Source organism: Ovis aries, chromosome 25, assembly GCF_016772045.2.
Source record: "Ovis aries strain OAR_USU_Benz2616 breed Rambouillet chromosome 25, ARS-UI_Ramb_v3.0, whole genome shotgun sequence".
NCBI lineage: Eukaryota > Metazoa > Chordata > Mammalia > Artiodactyla > Bovidae > Ovis > Ovis aries.
In genome coordinates, this window is record NC_056078.1 from 17,360,015 (window position 1) to 17,376,226 (window position 16,212).

Sequence of the window (16,212 nt, forward strand, 5' to 3'; positions counted from 1 at the left end):
GAACTTACCATATTTCCTGGAACCTTAACAAGTTTGTGTACTTTACCTTTAAAAAAGAAAAACATGCCTTCTCTTGGCTCCATATTTGGTGAAAGATTGCTTCCCACACTTCACAGCAAAGTTGTATATTTTCAGTTTCTGGCTCAGAAGGGAAATGTCCGGCCAAACCTTAGAATTTATCAGCCCTGGAGTCAACTTGAAGGTATAATGACTCCATTTGGGATTATATCAGGTCTGAAGCCCCAGTGGAACCAATGTATCATTTCTTTTTTACTGACATGGAAAAACGTACTAGTTATAGTTTTTTAGTATAGTAGTAGTAGCAGCATTTGTGATCTGATACATACACCAACATTTTTCCCTCTGCCCCTAAAATATTCTGCTCCAAGGGCACTGGTAGATCTCTAGGCCTGGAATTTTTGACTGATTTGATAGCAGAAAAGTGCCTATGAAGTAACTAGGGTGAATCTGAGGTTCAAATGCAACGCTAAAGATTTGCTGCTTCTCCTACTCTTCAGACTAAATCAGTCCCAGACATTATTATAATATCATTTTTCAAAGCTCTATAAATAGATGGATTCTCATTTCTCCTCTTAAGCACTGTTTGCTAAATGTTTTGGCCCCAAAGTTCAGTCATCCCATGCAAGCATTAATCAATACAGGAGACATTAGTGGTCACTCATTCTGATGAGATCTGACATTACTCTTCCTCTGCCTATGAGGAGGGGAGGGGAATGTTGCTTCATAAAGATGAAGGTCTTTGCTTCTTTTGTATGAAATGCAAATGATGAGGACATGTGCCATATACATTTCTTGAATGTGAGGCTGCTGCTTTTTGTTGAGAAAGAGAGGCAAGGCCCTGGAGGATTTCAGAATTTGTAAATATAAAATTATCTGCCTTCGTGTTTAAAAATAATAATAAAAGGGAGAAAGAGTTGGCAGGTTGCCAGATTACTTACATTACAGTAATAGATTTGCTGACCCTTGACTTCTGCTGTAGAGAAATGTATTGAATTTTTCATAATATCAGATGAGGCAGATCTAAAACCCTAGTATACTGAGCACCATTATTTAACCTGAGATTTAACAAAGCCGAAATCTTTTCAAACCAGCAATTTCTTGTATGATGATAATTTAGTGGCTCAGATGCTAATAAATCAAGGTTATAATGCCATTGATTTGTTAATTTTAACTTGGGTTGATTGTAAGTCATCTTTATTTAAGGAAAAAAAAAAGGAGAAGGAAGAAGAAAATCTTGCTTTTCACAGCGACTGAATTTAATAAGAATCTCCATGATAGCAAAAGGCTCCCCTACTGTTTCTGCTTTGGGGTGGAAAATGTTGTTCTTGTATTATTCCTAGGGAAAAATAAAATCTCATGCTGCTACAAATCTTATGCCTATGGAAAAATGTTATTTTTTAATACACAGTGGCTTACCTATTTCAGATCCATTAATGGCATCATAAATAAGCATTTTGCTAATCTGAAATGTGAAATCTGGGTAATAGTAGAGGCCCATTTATCTGCCTAGCTTTCAATCCTCAGACTACATTAGATCGGGGCGGGGGTGGGGGGGATGGCGGGGAATCTCTCTGGATTTCCTAATGAATATATTGCTTCTCTTCCCTATTACTTCTACCCATCAAAAACCCAAACCACATTCTTAAGAGTTGCAGCCCATTGAAAATATTTCTCCTGTGTAATGAGTTCTTGGGGGCTGAATGCATTTTTGCTTTTATCTGTACAGTTTAGCAGCTGATTAAATCTTTGTTGTATTACAAATATTTGAGGAATAATCTTCCGCAAGGCACAGTCATTTTGCATTATACTAAACTCTTTATACAATGCTTCCTGCGTTGGGCAGTGTTGACCTTAGGTTGGCTACCCTGTTTTTAATGGTATCACATGTACGTTAAACGTTTAAATGTTTAGGAACCTATACTAGCCTTCGTCCTTTTGTGCTGTAAAAACTTCTAATAATCAGATGATAAGATCGTATCCTGCAGAGTAATTGTGTTGTACCATGACAGGGTAACTGAAAAAACATTCGGTGAAAATCGCACCAAACAGAAATCACCATATGAACAGTGATTGTTTGTGTGCTGGGTGAGAGACCATGAGCTGTTCTTCAGGGTTTAGCTGGTCATATTTCTACTTGTTTCCTTTTAGCTGCTGCCTTTCTTGTTTTATTTTGGGAGCTTTTATTCCCTGAGCCACTATAATTATCTTTCAGTGATTTAGAAAGGAAAAAAAAAAATCACTCAATTGACCTTTATACACACACACACACACACACACACACACACACACCCCTCTGGAAGCCTTGAACAGGCAGCGTTTGTGTTTGGATTCAGTTTTACCTTAGTCATGCCTCTTTCCAGATACAAGAAACGTTTAATTCCAGATTTCTTGCTTCTGGCTTCAGGCCTTTGACCAGCAAAGTGAAATGTATTTTTTATTGCTGCCGTCCAGCCAGCTGCTGAGTTGAGTGAAGGGCAGAAAAAAAAAAGAAAGGGAAAAGAAATGAAATAGAAATGTTGCCCTGCCTCTTCAACTTGCAGCACTGTATAAGGAAATTAAAATCTCCTTAGCACCCATCTAGAAAGCTGGGTTGGCTCAGGACTCTCAGGACCTGTGGGAGTGTGGTGACTGGTGGTATAGCGGCCATGTGTGTGATTCTGTTGGTCTCTGCTTCCTCTCCTGTCCTTCCCCACCCTCAGGTAATGCTGAAGGGAGCCCCTCCTGGTGTCACCATCTCAATTACAGAATGGAGCTGCGGGGGAGAGGGTGGTACCAACAAACAATAACCATTGAAATACCCAGGCTTCAATGCTCCTTGGGTTCCCATGGCAACCAAACAAAAGTAAAACAAACCTATCTGTCCTAACAACAAAAATATGTTTTCATTAAAGTCAATTTAACATATTCTTCCTAATTTAAAATATTCAGTGCATTTTGCTCCTGGACAAAAATCCCCAACCTGCTGCTGTTGAAGGGAATGAAGTCGTTGGCAGAACTATGCAGATAAAAGCAATTAGGGGAATGTTGGGGACTTCACAGATGAGACAGAATACATTCAAGTATGAACAGGATTGCTTTTTTCTCTCTTCTTCTGCTTAGTTATGCTTTTTATTATATAAACATTAACTGTAATATTACAGTGGGAAGCAGGTATTTGGCAGCCACATATTATTTTAGTAAGTCTACATAGAGAGAGCAGTTTCCAGTTTTAGCAGCTGTAACATGTTTAAACTCAGTTTGTAATGGGATCTGAAGATAACTATTCCCCATGGGCTGTGTTGATCTTCATGGCTGGCCCACTGCCAGATGCAGGGCTCAAAACTATTATTCACGCCTTCTTGCACATACCTTGTCCGAGCATGCTCAGTAAATGAATTTTTTGTCTACAGTGCTGTAAATTGGGATTTGACTTTCCCATAATTTACTTGGTATTTTATTAAAGACTGAAATATTACGATCACAAATATCCCCACATTTGTACTCACAAACCTGAACGGTTGTGTATGTTTAAGTAGTTGAGATCCAAATTGCATAGTTAGAAACCAATATCAGAATAGCTAACAAATATTCAAACCAAAGAAGGTTTTGCCTGGGAGTCTTGGTTTAAAAATAATTAGGGTTCTCCATATTTGAACAGATTTATGTTGTTTATAAGCCAAGTACATTTTCTTCATTGAGTCAACTTGTCTTATTTAAAACAAATTATGTTTGCTGTATTAAAGTTCATATTTTCAAGGCTGAGTCTTGTATTAATCCCACAGTGAGTCATTAATCATACCAAATGCATTATAAAAACTTTAATCATTGAAGTTGAAACTGAGATTGTAATGCAATCCATCCCTTTTAATTACATCAGCTATTTTTCCCTTTCAGATCAAGCGCTATGTCGCAAAGGGAAAACAGATTAAAACTAGAGCTGTTTGATGTTCTCGTTTTAGAGCAATTTTATGTACTTTGTTTTAAAAGTTATATAATTAAAATGCTAGAATTTTTCAGCCCTCTGATTTTTGTGGCTTGACTGTTCTGTCTGCCTTCTTTCTCTCTGGGGCCCTCTTTAACTTGGTGCCCCAAAACAGAGCTCCTGGTCCTGAGTCCCCTTCCCACCTCAGGGCTCTGGCTAAGACAGCCGCCTCGCCACTATGCTGTGTTTGCCTCACGTAACCTCTTTATCTTCAGTGTCTGGTCTGTATTTTGACATGAATGAAAAACTTTGGAGGCAGACAGAACTAGGTTTAAATCCCACATCTAACAGGGTAACTCAGGCAAATTATTTCATCTCTTTTGGGCCTTAGTTGCCTCATCTGTTGAAAAAGGAAACAACAGTAATACTAATACTCCATAGGGACCTGTGCACACTGTGGCTATTACATGAAATAACCTGTATAATTTATCTAGGCCATTACCTGGCAGAATGTAAACCTCAGGGGCTCTGACTATTACTGGTTTGTTCACTGGTGTATCTTGGTTTCTAGAACACTGCCTGACACATAGTCAGTGCTCAGTAAAGAGCTGTTGGCAGAATGGTAATGAATGGCAGCTATTGTTATAGTTGCTGTTATTGTGATGTTGCTATTGGAATTTGGCCAGGTTCCATGGACAGTGATAATGATGTGATTTTTGGATGTGTCCACTGGTATCCTCAGTGTACAGATTCGCAAAATGAGAAAGAGGTCTTTTAAAGAAGTATGTAAGTTACCAGGTGCTGGTTTTGACCGGGAAAGATGAAGGCACTTGATAAATTGCTTGTACTGAGAAAAAACATACTCCCCCACAGCATCGATATTGCTACTGGCATTGCCAGCCCTGGCTGATTCTCTCTTCTGATGCCCTTTCAGGTTAATCCTGCCGTATGAAAGGTTTATTAAAGGAGAGGAAGATAAGCCCCTGCCTCCAATCAAACCTCGAAAACAGGAGAACAATTCACAGGAAAACGAGAATAAGACAAAAGTATCAGGAGCCAAACGCATCAAACATGAAATCTCTAAGAGCAAGAAAGAAAAAGAGAATGCCCCAAAGCCCCAGGATACATCAGAGGTGAGTTGTGCTCCTCCACAGAAATCTCTCTGGGAGGTGAGTCCTGCCTTGGGGTCTCCTGGAGCCTTGCACTCAGAGCCTCATCCCTGCCCAAGACAACACCAGGCTGTGAACCCTAACCTCTGAACTTCACAGGTCCCCCAGGAGTGGACCTTCGGGGCAGTGTGAGTGTTGAATGGGATAGGCCAAGAATAGGATCTGGAAGGAAGCAAAAACATGGTGTAGAAAGCTGAGTGCAGAGGCCAACTTCGAGACAGAAGGAGTCAGAGCTCTTCAGCTCAGAAAGCCAAGGGACTCTGATGTGAAAAATGTGCCCTTTCACAGCCAGTCTGTCTGAAGAGTGGGTGTGACTTTAAAACACTCACCCGTGGGATCTGCCGTGTCTCTGCAGAACTGTTTGGGAAACTTCAGAGGCTTGTTTGCCTCTCGTAACTGACCTCTGTGCAACAGCCTTGGGGTGAGACCAATTTAGAAACATCTTAAGTACATATTATTTATAGGGAAATTTTGAAGTGGTTCCTCTGAAACCATGATTATCTCTCTTGTTAACAGGTAGTTTCTGAGCCTTTTAAAATAAGTCCCAGCTACCCACAGCCCCCAGCAGCCCTTTGGTAGAAGCCATTACTGTCAGTGTCCAGCCAGTCATGGGGCTGATCTAGGCTCTATTTCAACATGAATAATAAAAAACTCTGCTGCCCATTAAAACAACAACAACAAAACTTAGCAGCCACATTTGGAGACAGCATGTTCTAAGATTCAAACCCTGAGGGAATTTTAGTGCTGATATTAAACACCCCCTAAAAATCAGGTTTATAATGAGCACATAAGAGACTCCCTAATTAAACATTGGCTTAAAACACACAACACACACCCCAATCTCCTAACTAGAAATTAACTTACCCAACTGACTCCTGTGTAAGAAGATATTAATACCAAGAAGAGAAATTTCTTTTGTAATTATTTTAAACTCTAATTATTAAAAGGGGGGAAAGGAAATGAGGCAGAGGTTTCTAAACATCTGCAAGCTTGTAATATAAATGGCCAAAAGCAAGGAAATTCCAAGTTAAGGCTTACATTCCATTCTTCCTTGATCTTGTTGGCCTGCTGATTTATTACAGGGCTTGGGATCAGTGAGTTCTATTTGATACCATATGCACAGCATTGCCAAAGCACAAGAGGACAAACTGAGGACCCAGAGGCCAGTTGACCTTTGAATGGCTCCACTCTGGGCATGAAGATTTGTGAGTTGAGGGAGGAATCCTTAGCCATGCCCTCAGCCCATCAGCTAGAGCAAGACCATTGTCAAGAGTCAAGCCTGATGCCCTGTGGGCCACAGAAACCCTGAAAGCCTTAAGACGCCCTGTTTCCTATAAGCCCCAACAGGTTCCCTCAGGAACTATGAGTATCTAAGTGACCAAGGTCATTATGATCAGGTTACCTAAACTACTTGGAATCTCACACCCTCTCCAAGGTTGACCAAAAGGTAAGAATTGCCTCTCTCACCTCTTACACAGATTCATATTATTGAGTGAGTATATTTCTTTTCATTGTGTTTTGGAGTTTGAATTTTGTTTTTATTGTCATTTTTTTTAATTTTTGATGTTTTCAATGTGAAGCAGTGAACTCAGTGGAATAAAAAGCACTTCTGGTCAAACCCACTATCTTCAAGTAATTGGATTTCAAGCTTTGTGGGGGAAGGTACCATTTAACATACCAAGACAAATCATAAAATGCCATCCTACAAAAAGGGTCCTTAACTTTTTTTCTGCCTAGCTTTCAAAGACCTTCTATACCAAAAACTAGAACTTTATGCAACTTAAGGCCTAGATCACATAAATATCAGTGGTACTAAGAATCCCCCACAGCCCTGTAAGAATATCATTTAAATCCAATTTGCCTCTTCCCCTTACCATTTTCATTTTTCTGTATTTTCATGTAATATAAGTTCCAGAGACCAATGATGATTGTTAATGTAGAACAAATAATGATATTTGTACTGGAAAAGGCAGCTATTAGTACAAATAGCAAAAAGGAAAAGATGATAAGCACCCTTAGAAAACAGGGATATCTTGAAGTGGATTTAAGGAAGAACCTCTATGAAATGGGTATGATTCCTTAAAACTTTTGTTCCTATGCACCCCTCCACCAGCATCCTCAGTCTTGCCCCAAAATACTAGAGTGGTGGACACTTCTTTCCTTAACAACAAAGAAGAAAAATATTCATGAATAAGATGGAGGGAGGGAAAAAACACCAGGTTGATACAACTGTTTTGTGACTGTTCTCCCCCCAGACATGTCAGGGCAGAATGACAGAAGTTTTGAAAGAACTTGCCAGTCAGCTGGGTCGCAGATGGAAAGTTAAGATGACCTTCTAAGGTCAAAGTTTGCAGAGCTACATAATGCAATGAATGGGTCGAATTGTGCCCACAACTTCTGTCAACGGGGACACATAAAGAGCATCCATCTCATTGACTACAATGTATTTCAATGAACAAAAAAAGCTGTATTTGTGGTGGCATTCACTGCTTGAATTCTGACAACTTCATTTTCAGCTTTAATGGACATGTAGTTTGCTGCAGCCTAGAAGGACTTAGAGTCCTTCTGTCCCTCAGGTAGACAGGCTGATTTTGCATCTGTCTAATTTTTCAGTATTTCAGTCTTACCTGCAGGTCATCTGGCTCTGGGTATAAAATAAAAGCATCAGTAATTTTATGCACCATAAAATTGAACACGTTAGGACGATACTTGCTCTCCTAAAGAAAAACAAGTGATTATAGTAAGTTTGTTGCTTGTTGACATGGGGTTGGATTTTGAAAGATGCTTAAAAAAAGAATCTTTCTCCAAAGTGTCATAAAGCACAACATGTAATTTAAAACCCATTTGGATAATTGACTGATTTGACAAGAAGACAACCTCAGAATTATACTGTATATTAGAATCAAGAAGGAGTGATATGATTGTACACCAGCAGTATGTAACACTGTGCTGTTTTGATAGGTATCTCTTAAGGGACTGAAGTGAATATGCATATTTCTCCTAATGCTTTCTGTAATTTAGATTTCTTTGTTTAGAGCCATGATTGGGGAGTAATAAAGCTTTGCAGAAACTCAATGAGCTGACTGACAAGCCTGTTTTCAGAAAACTGCTGTGTGTAATTTTTTTTTTCATAGCATAAAGTGTCAATGCATTTGGCTTCCTTCTGACCATCTTTTGCAATATCTTACCAGGTTTCATCAGAGCAAGAGAAGGAACAAGAGACTGTAAACCAGAAAAGCATCACTGAGCCTCTCCCAATAGCAGACACAAAGAAAAAATTGGAAGGGTACCAGGATTTTGCAGCAAGGCCCTTGGTGTCCCAAGCAGACCCAGAAAAAGACAATGAAACAGATCAAGGTGCCAACAGTGAGAAGGTGGCAGAGGAGGCAGAAGAGAAGGGGCCTGCCCCTCCACTGGCGAGTGCCCCTCTGGCCCCTGAAAGGGATCTGGCCCTGATTCCCGGGACTGGCAAACAGTCCCTTACCTCTCCCAGTGCTCTCGTGGACTCAAAAGAACCCAAGCCCTGCTGTTTTACAGAGAGCCCTGAAAATGAGCTCCAGGAAGCATCCTTCCCCGGCTTCTCCACCACACAGCCCCCACTGGCAAACCAGAGTGAGGGGGAGGATGACAAGCTCCCTGCGATGGCAGATTACATTGCCAACTGCACCGTGAAGGTGGACCAGCTGGGCAGTGACGACATCCACAATGCACTCAAGCAGACCCCGAAGGTCCTTGTGGTCCAGTCGTTTGACATGTTCAAAGACAAAGACTTGACTGGGCCCATGAATGAGAACCATGGACTTAATTACACCCCCCTGCTTTACTCAAGGGGGAACCCAGGCATCATGTCCCCGCTGGCCAAGAAAAAGCTTTTGTCCCAGGTCAGCGGAGCCAGCCTCTCCAGCAGCTACCCCTATGGCTCCCCACCCCCTTTGATCAGCAAGAAGAAAGTGATTGCCAGGGATGACCGGTGCTCGAGTCTGTCCCAGGCCCATCATGGCCAAAGCACTGACCACATGGCAGTCAACCGGCCATCGGTGATCCAGCACGTGCAGAGTTTCCGAAGCAAGCCCTCAGAGGAGAGGAAGGGCATCAGTGACATTTTTAAGCATGACAAACTAAGTCGATCGGAGCCCCACCGCTTCAGCTTCTCCAAGCATCACCTTAGCCCCCTGGCCGATCCCTATGTCCTAAAGCAAGAAATACAGGAGGGCAAGGAGAAACTGTTAGAGAAAAGGGCACTTCCCCACTCCCACATGCCTAGCTTCCTGGCCGATTTCTACTCATCTCCTCACCTCCACAGCCTCTATAGGCACACCGAACACCATCTGCACAATGAACAGACATCCAAGTACCCCTGCAGGGACATGTACAGGGAAACGGAAAACAGTTCTTTTCCTTCCCACAAACACCAAGAGAAGCTCCACGTGAATTATCTGGCGTCTCTACATCTGCAAGACAAAAAGTCAGCTGCAGTGGAAGCCCCCACAGATGATCAGCCAACGGATCTGAGCCTTCCCAAGAACCCCCACAAACCCACTGGCAAGGCCCTGGGCCTGGCCCACTCAGCGCCTGGACCCCAGGAGAGCAAGGGCACCTCCCAGTTCCAGGTCATAAATAGCCAGAGTCGAGACTGTCACCCCAAGGCCTGTCGGGTATCGCCTATGACCATGTCAGCCCCTAAAAAATATCCTGAATCGCTTTCCAGGTCGGGAAAGCCTCACCCTGTGAGACTGGAGAATTTCAGGAAGATGGAAAGCATGGTCCACCCCATCCTCCACCGGAAAATGAGCCCTCAGAACATTGGCGCAGCGCGGCCCATCAAGCGCAGCCTGGAGGATTTAGACCTTGTAATTGCTGGGAAAAAGGCCCGGGCCGTGTCTCCTCTGGACCCTGCCAAGGAGGTCTCTGGGAAGGAGAAGGCCTCGGAGCAGGAGAGCGAAGGCAGCAAGGCCGCGCACAGTGGGCACTCTGGGAGCACCTCGGAAAGCCACAAGCTGCCCCTCTCCTCCCCCATCTTCCCAGGTTTGTATTCTGGGAGCCTGTGTAGCTCGGGCCTCAACTCCAGGCTCCCGGCTGGGTACACTCATTCTCTGCAGTACTTGAAAAACCAGGCTGTGCTCTCTCCACTCATGCAGCCCCTTGCTTTCCATTCGCTTGTGATGCAAAGAGGAATTTTTACATCGCCAACAAATTCTCAGCAGCTATACAGACACCTGGCTGCAGCCACACCCGTAGGAAGTTCATATGGGGACCTTTTGCACAACAGCATTTACCCTTTAGCTGCTATAAATCCTCAAGCCGCCTTCCCATCTTCTCAGCTGTCATCTGTACACCCCAGTACGAAACTGTAAGCCTGGCCCTGCCCAGCATCCCAAATGGCGACGTGGTTAACAACGCTTCACTCCTGCACCTGGGGTGATGGCTTGGAGAATTAGAAGTCAGTATTTCTTCTAATCTAGGGGTGAGATCAGTCCTAGCCTAAGGGGCCTGGAGGGGAAGTGAACATACCTGGTATTTCTGGGATGATCCCGGCCTTGGCTGGTCAATCTTGACCCCTTCCGACGCAGAGGCCCTCGCGCCCTAGATGGTTCACTTTGCACGAGGGTCTTGTGAAGGGATTCACGTGTATCCAGAAGAACTTAGAGGACTCCATCTGAGTTCTGATGGTCAGGAAACAATCTGGGCAAAAAAGGGTAGACATTTCAGAGGACGGGGCAAGGAAGACTGGCAAACATGCCAAGGGATGCCCCCTCTTCATAAAACTCTCCAAGGTTCAATCAATGCAATGTATAGTGAAACTTCAATAGATCTTTCATTTTGACACTATTAAACAATCCAGAGAAGTAAACACTGTTAAACTGACTGTATATATTTGCTTCTTAAAACTACCCATATCACTGTTTGCTCACCTAATTTATATACAGGTAATCCTATTTTTCTCCTGGTTTCTTCTCTTTTTTTTTTTTTTTCTTTTTTTAATTAAACAGTATCGCTTTTATTTGCAGGTCTTTTATTTTGTTTTAAAGACTGACTGTCCCAGTTGTTGATGTGTGTTTGTAATTTTTCCACATCTTATTTTGAGCAGCTTTGGGTGGTAATGTCATTGTTTACAAATTGAAGCAACTGATTCTAGTGGAACAAATGAAAAAAGAAACCGTTGAGCACACAACAGTGCAAAGAACGTTCCTTTGCAAATCTGCAACTTAAGGATTTTGTTCCTCATAAATGGCATAGTTGAAAGAGCTTATACACTGCTTACTTACCCTGCCAAATGCTCTGCTTTGAAGTATTGGGTTATGTGAAAACATCGAGCATTGTACTTACCTTATCTAGGCTGTGAAACTGTCCTACATACCAGAGGAATCATAAAAACAAAAACCTCACTGGCAGCAAGCTGCTGAATAACAAGAGTCTAGAGGACATATTTGTGGGCTGCACAGATATTTTAGGAATTTCAGAAATTAGAACAGAAGCCAAAATGATTTACATTGGTGTTGGCAAAGATCCCTTTAAACAGTCTGGGAAAGGGGGCTGGGAAGAGGATGGAGCTTGACTATCCAGAGGAAAGTGAGCAGCGGGAGGCCCAGGTGCCAGATACCTGCCCTGGGCCACAGTCTTTCCAGAAACAGGTTGTCACGTCGCCTCATCAGGTTGGTTTCTTGCTATTCCCAAGAAGAACCTCACAGGCCACACCTTTGGGGGTAACTGGCATACTGGATTACTCATTTCCCAAGCAAACCATCCTCCTTGGGGTTATGGGGTGTGAGATGTGTGTGTATGCACACACCGTTTTGTGCCATGTTTTAAACCACCTGGCAGTACGGTCCACTGAATGATTTTCTTTACTGTTGGAAAGAAACGGTTAAGCTGCTCACGCAGTCAAAAGATGTAAAGAATGTATATTGTCATTCTTGCCACTTTATCCTATAGGCTGACAAGATGTAACATCAAGGTGGACGCATTTTTCTAAGTGTGTTAAAAGTCTTGACACAGAGTGGACTTTCCTTCCAGGTCACAAGCCCTGCTAAAACTGCTTTGATGAACTCCCCAGCCAACCCTCCCCTGCCCCAAAGCGACTGGTAGACATTAGAATCATAGTTATCCAAGTCTTTTACCTCTGAGATATTTAATTCTATGAAAGTTGATGATAATTTTCAACTTCTAAATAGGTAACTCGACTGCAAAATAATCAAAACTGGTAAACAATGAAACTGTGGCTCTTAAACCAAGCCATGCATGCCATGCATTTGTATTGAAATGTCTCTATGATACGAAGCCAAATATTCAATGTAACATACTTAATATCCAAAGGTGGAAACGAATGTAGAGATCTAGTGTTAAGAGTTCCATTTGCTTCAATTAATTATTTACCTTCCTGTGGAATAATATATACATATATATATTTAATAGAACCATAGATAGACTAGTAGAATTTAGATTATAAATGTGTGAATGCAGATTATCCTGCTATTGCACAAGATAGAGTGGGGGAAAATAATCTCAATTGCAGCTGGCAAAATGCTGGCTAGAACATATATAAGAAAGTTGCACTAGACTGAATGGTCACAGAGTCAGAGGACATGGAGGAAGGGGAAACGCCAGTGTTTCTGCAGCTGACATGGACTAGATCCTACATGGTGTCTGTGAGTTTGTTTATCAAAACCGGGGCATGTGTCCCCGGTGGAGCTCACCTATCCGTTCGGAAGAGGGGGCATTTGTTTTCCCCACTGCAATGATTTCAGTCTGGTTTCATCATGTTGGAATTTGATCACACCATTTTCAAACAATGTTAACGTAGTCCAGCTTTTGTTTGTCTCATCTCTTCCGAGAGGAGACTCACTGTTGCTGTCTGAGGAAGCTCATACCCTCGGCAAAACATCAGGACAAGTACAGAGATGAGGGTAGACATTCCCAGCAGAAGCAGTGTGTTATTTGTTTTAAAACTCTGAACAGAGATCTTGGAAATCTTTCAAAAAGACCATTGAATTCTTCATTGGCTGAGAACTACATTTTAAAAAGTCTTAAATAGGGCTTTGTTTGCATTGTTTGAGTTCAAGGGGCCTTATTATTGAATGGCATTGCACAAGCCTTTCTTTGTGCAATCAAACCATTGTTATTGGTAGTTCTGTAAAGGAAACTGTGGAATCTAATTGGCAGTGGAGTCATAAATCTATTTACTAAGTGCGGCTTCCAAGAAATGTTGCAATTCAAAATGCACTAAGACCGTGATTTACTGGAGATTTGGAGACTCTAAATAATATTTTTAAAAAACGTTTCCATGCAACTTCTGGTTTAGCTTTTGGCAACTCAACATTAAAGAAAAAAAAAAAACAGCCCAACTAAGTTTCAGAATTAAGTATTCTCCTAGTAAGTGATTGGAACTTGTAATATTTGCCACAGGACTGACTTATTTATTTACTAGCTAGAGGCTCTTAAGTTCACTTGTTTATCAGGGCATATACAGAAGGGTTTGTTAAAACTCGACATTGACTTTACAACTTTCTGACCTGGTGCATGAATTCTCAAGTACTGTATTTCACTGTGTTGGTGTGTCTGATGGAAATTTCAAGGTGATCCCACAAAAATATTTTATGTAGTGTGCCTTCAAAGAGAACTTTTATTTCTCTTCACTTGTTGTCCCACAAAGTCACATTTGGTGGTGGTCAGCCAAGTCCCATCTGGTCTAGTTTTATTCTTGTCCCAATTTTAAAGAAAAATGGGAACAAGTTTGCCCTGGTGAGACCCACACCATTGCAATGATTATCTTGAGCACTTAAATTCCAGTGTTGGCTGTTGATGTATTTGATATTCTGCTTGTCTCCCCATGGTTGAAATATGTCTGAAGAATAGCAGCATAATCTCTTGGCTGTTTATACTTTTTTAAACTTTCCTGTGTTGTAAATATTGTATACTTTTGGTGATTCCAGCTATGTAACCTCTATGCTCTGTAAGGTGATTATTTGTATATAGCAACATGGCCCAGTGATATTATATAGTTTCCCAATGGAGAGGTTATTGAGTAACCTTTGCATTAGTTTAAACACTACCAGAAAAATGCTGAGCCAACTATAAACACTCAATTTTGTATGTTTTCCAAATTGTACTTATTACTGCTTTTGATACTGTATTACGTGCCAATAGTTTCCCAATCACATAGCAGGCAAGAGATATTTTGTACTTTTTGATCCACTGTAATATTTAATAAAAAATGTTACTATCTGTTTCCTTTTGGGTGTAATCTGTCACTTCCTCCTGAGCGCCCTGTGGCCTCCGCCAGAGTACTTTCCTTCAGGCTGTCTCCAAATAGAATGATAACGATGATGTCTGTTTGTTGAGAACCTACTGGGTGCCCAGCTGGCATACAATATCTTTACCCTTCACACTGTCATGTAAATATGGTTCTGCCCATTTTACTGATGCAAAGACTGAAGCTTAGACTAGTAAATCAACTTGCCCAAGATCATCTAGCTAACAAATTGGCAGAGCTGGGATATGAACTCAGGGCTCTTTAAATCAACAGCTGCTTCTATATACCACGCTCCTCTCCTGGCAAGTAAAAGTAACTACTTACTTGGTCAACAAAGATTGATTCACGTCTCAACCTGCCAGGCATATTTGTTAGGAGCTAGGATGACAATTTTGAGTAGAAGATAAAATATACCACCTCTGGAGCTTATAAGACTAATGGGAGAGTTAATCAAATAGTCACCCACATAAATATAAAACCTCAAGCTGACCTAGTTCCAAGGGAGAGGAGTGTGATTACTAAGCTGATACGAGTATGAGTTGAGATGAGACGGAATTAGGAGATGAGTTCTCTGAGCACAAGGTACCACATGTACAAAGGCCCAGAGGCAGGAACAAGTTAAACTTACAGGAATAAAAAAAGCCTTTGTGACAGAAGCATCATAATAAGGAATGAAGTTGAGGTGAGGTTACAGAGTATAGCAGGGGTCAGCCAGATAGGTCCTAAGAGACAAGGTTGAGCATTTGGTCCTTACACTGAACAGTAAGTTTACGTGGAGAGGTGATACATTCAGATTTGTCGTTTTCGATGCCACTCTCTTGGTACTGTGTGAACGCAGAGCAATCTAATCCAAGATGGTGGTAGAATGGGGGAAGGTCGGACACATTTCAGAGGTACTTGGAGAGAAGGACAGCCTTGATGATGGATTAAATGGAACAACTGGTAGATATTTGGGGTTGAAAAATCAGGAAAATGGCATTTTCTGATGTCATGATGATGGACAAAAACTTCTCTCACCCCCTTAGTCCTCTGCTGCCATGCTTTCCCCTGGTTTTGCTCAGCTTATTATTAGTTGAAGTGCCACACTGAAAGAGTAGCATGCTGTATGCTCCCTTCTTAATGGGTCCCAGGGGACAGGGTGGACAGACTTTGGTGACGGTCTTAGTTTACAACCTGTACCATCTGGTCAGGTGGACTTTGAACAGATAGGATAGACTAAACTGCTAACAAGCATGATATCACAAGTCTAGGAGAAAAGCCAAGAATACACTTTGATAAAAGACCTAGGACCCTTTCTTTTATCATGGTTGACTCCCTGGAGGACCCTGCCCACCTCTCTTATACCAGCAGGACTTACAGCAACATGTCAGGGCCCTTATCCCTTTGTTAACCCAAACATGCCAAACATAAAAAAGAAGCCTCAGCCCCATGGTCTCCTCACCCTCATTCCGATTCATCTATATTTCACCATACTATATGAATTGTTAGGAGTATATCAAAAGAATGTTCTTCCATCTATGATACATTCAGCAATTAAAGCTCAGATACTTGAATCATATACAACAGGAAACATCATGAAAAGTTATCTATTTTCACCAGGCCTGGCTAATACTGTTGGGAAGGAGGATGCTTTTGCTAAAGATGTCACTCGGTGAAAAAGTAATAAAACTGCCCAATGATTTTTTCTAGGAAAGTGGCCAAAGTTGACAAATGTTTTAGGGCTGATAGTGACCAGGAAATAGGTCATTATTTACATCAACACGTACATCAGTGGCAGGAGGCTGGAGTGGGGTGAGAGGTGACCTCTGGCCAGAAATAATGCAAAAAAAAATAAAAAAGTATAGCTTTCAAGGTTGACCTAGAGAGTAAAT

At 41.7% G+C, this 16,212-nt stretch overlaps 1 protein-coding gene across 5 annotated transcripts in view; it reads left to right on the forward strand.

The window, feature by feature from the left end:
- The window catches only part of ARID5B (AT-rich interaction domain 5B), a 191,971-nt gene extending 177,652 nt beyond the window's left edge, over positions 1-14,319 (forward strand). For all 5 annotated transcript variants that reach the window (XM_042240972.1, XM_004021392.5, XM_060406497.1 and 2 more), the window contains 2 exons: positions 4,857-5,055; positions 8,283-14,319. In XM_042240972.1, the coding sequence (XP_042096906.1) occupies positions 4,857-5,055; positions 8,283-10,445 (2,362 nt within the window). In that variant the 3' untranslated portion in view covers positions 10,446-14,319. The remainder of the gene's footprint in view (positions 1-4,856; positions 5,056-8,282) is intronic.
- The last annotated feature ends 1,893 nt before the right edge of the window (positions 14,320-16,212 follow it).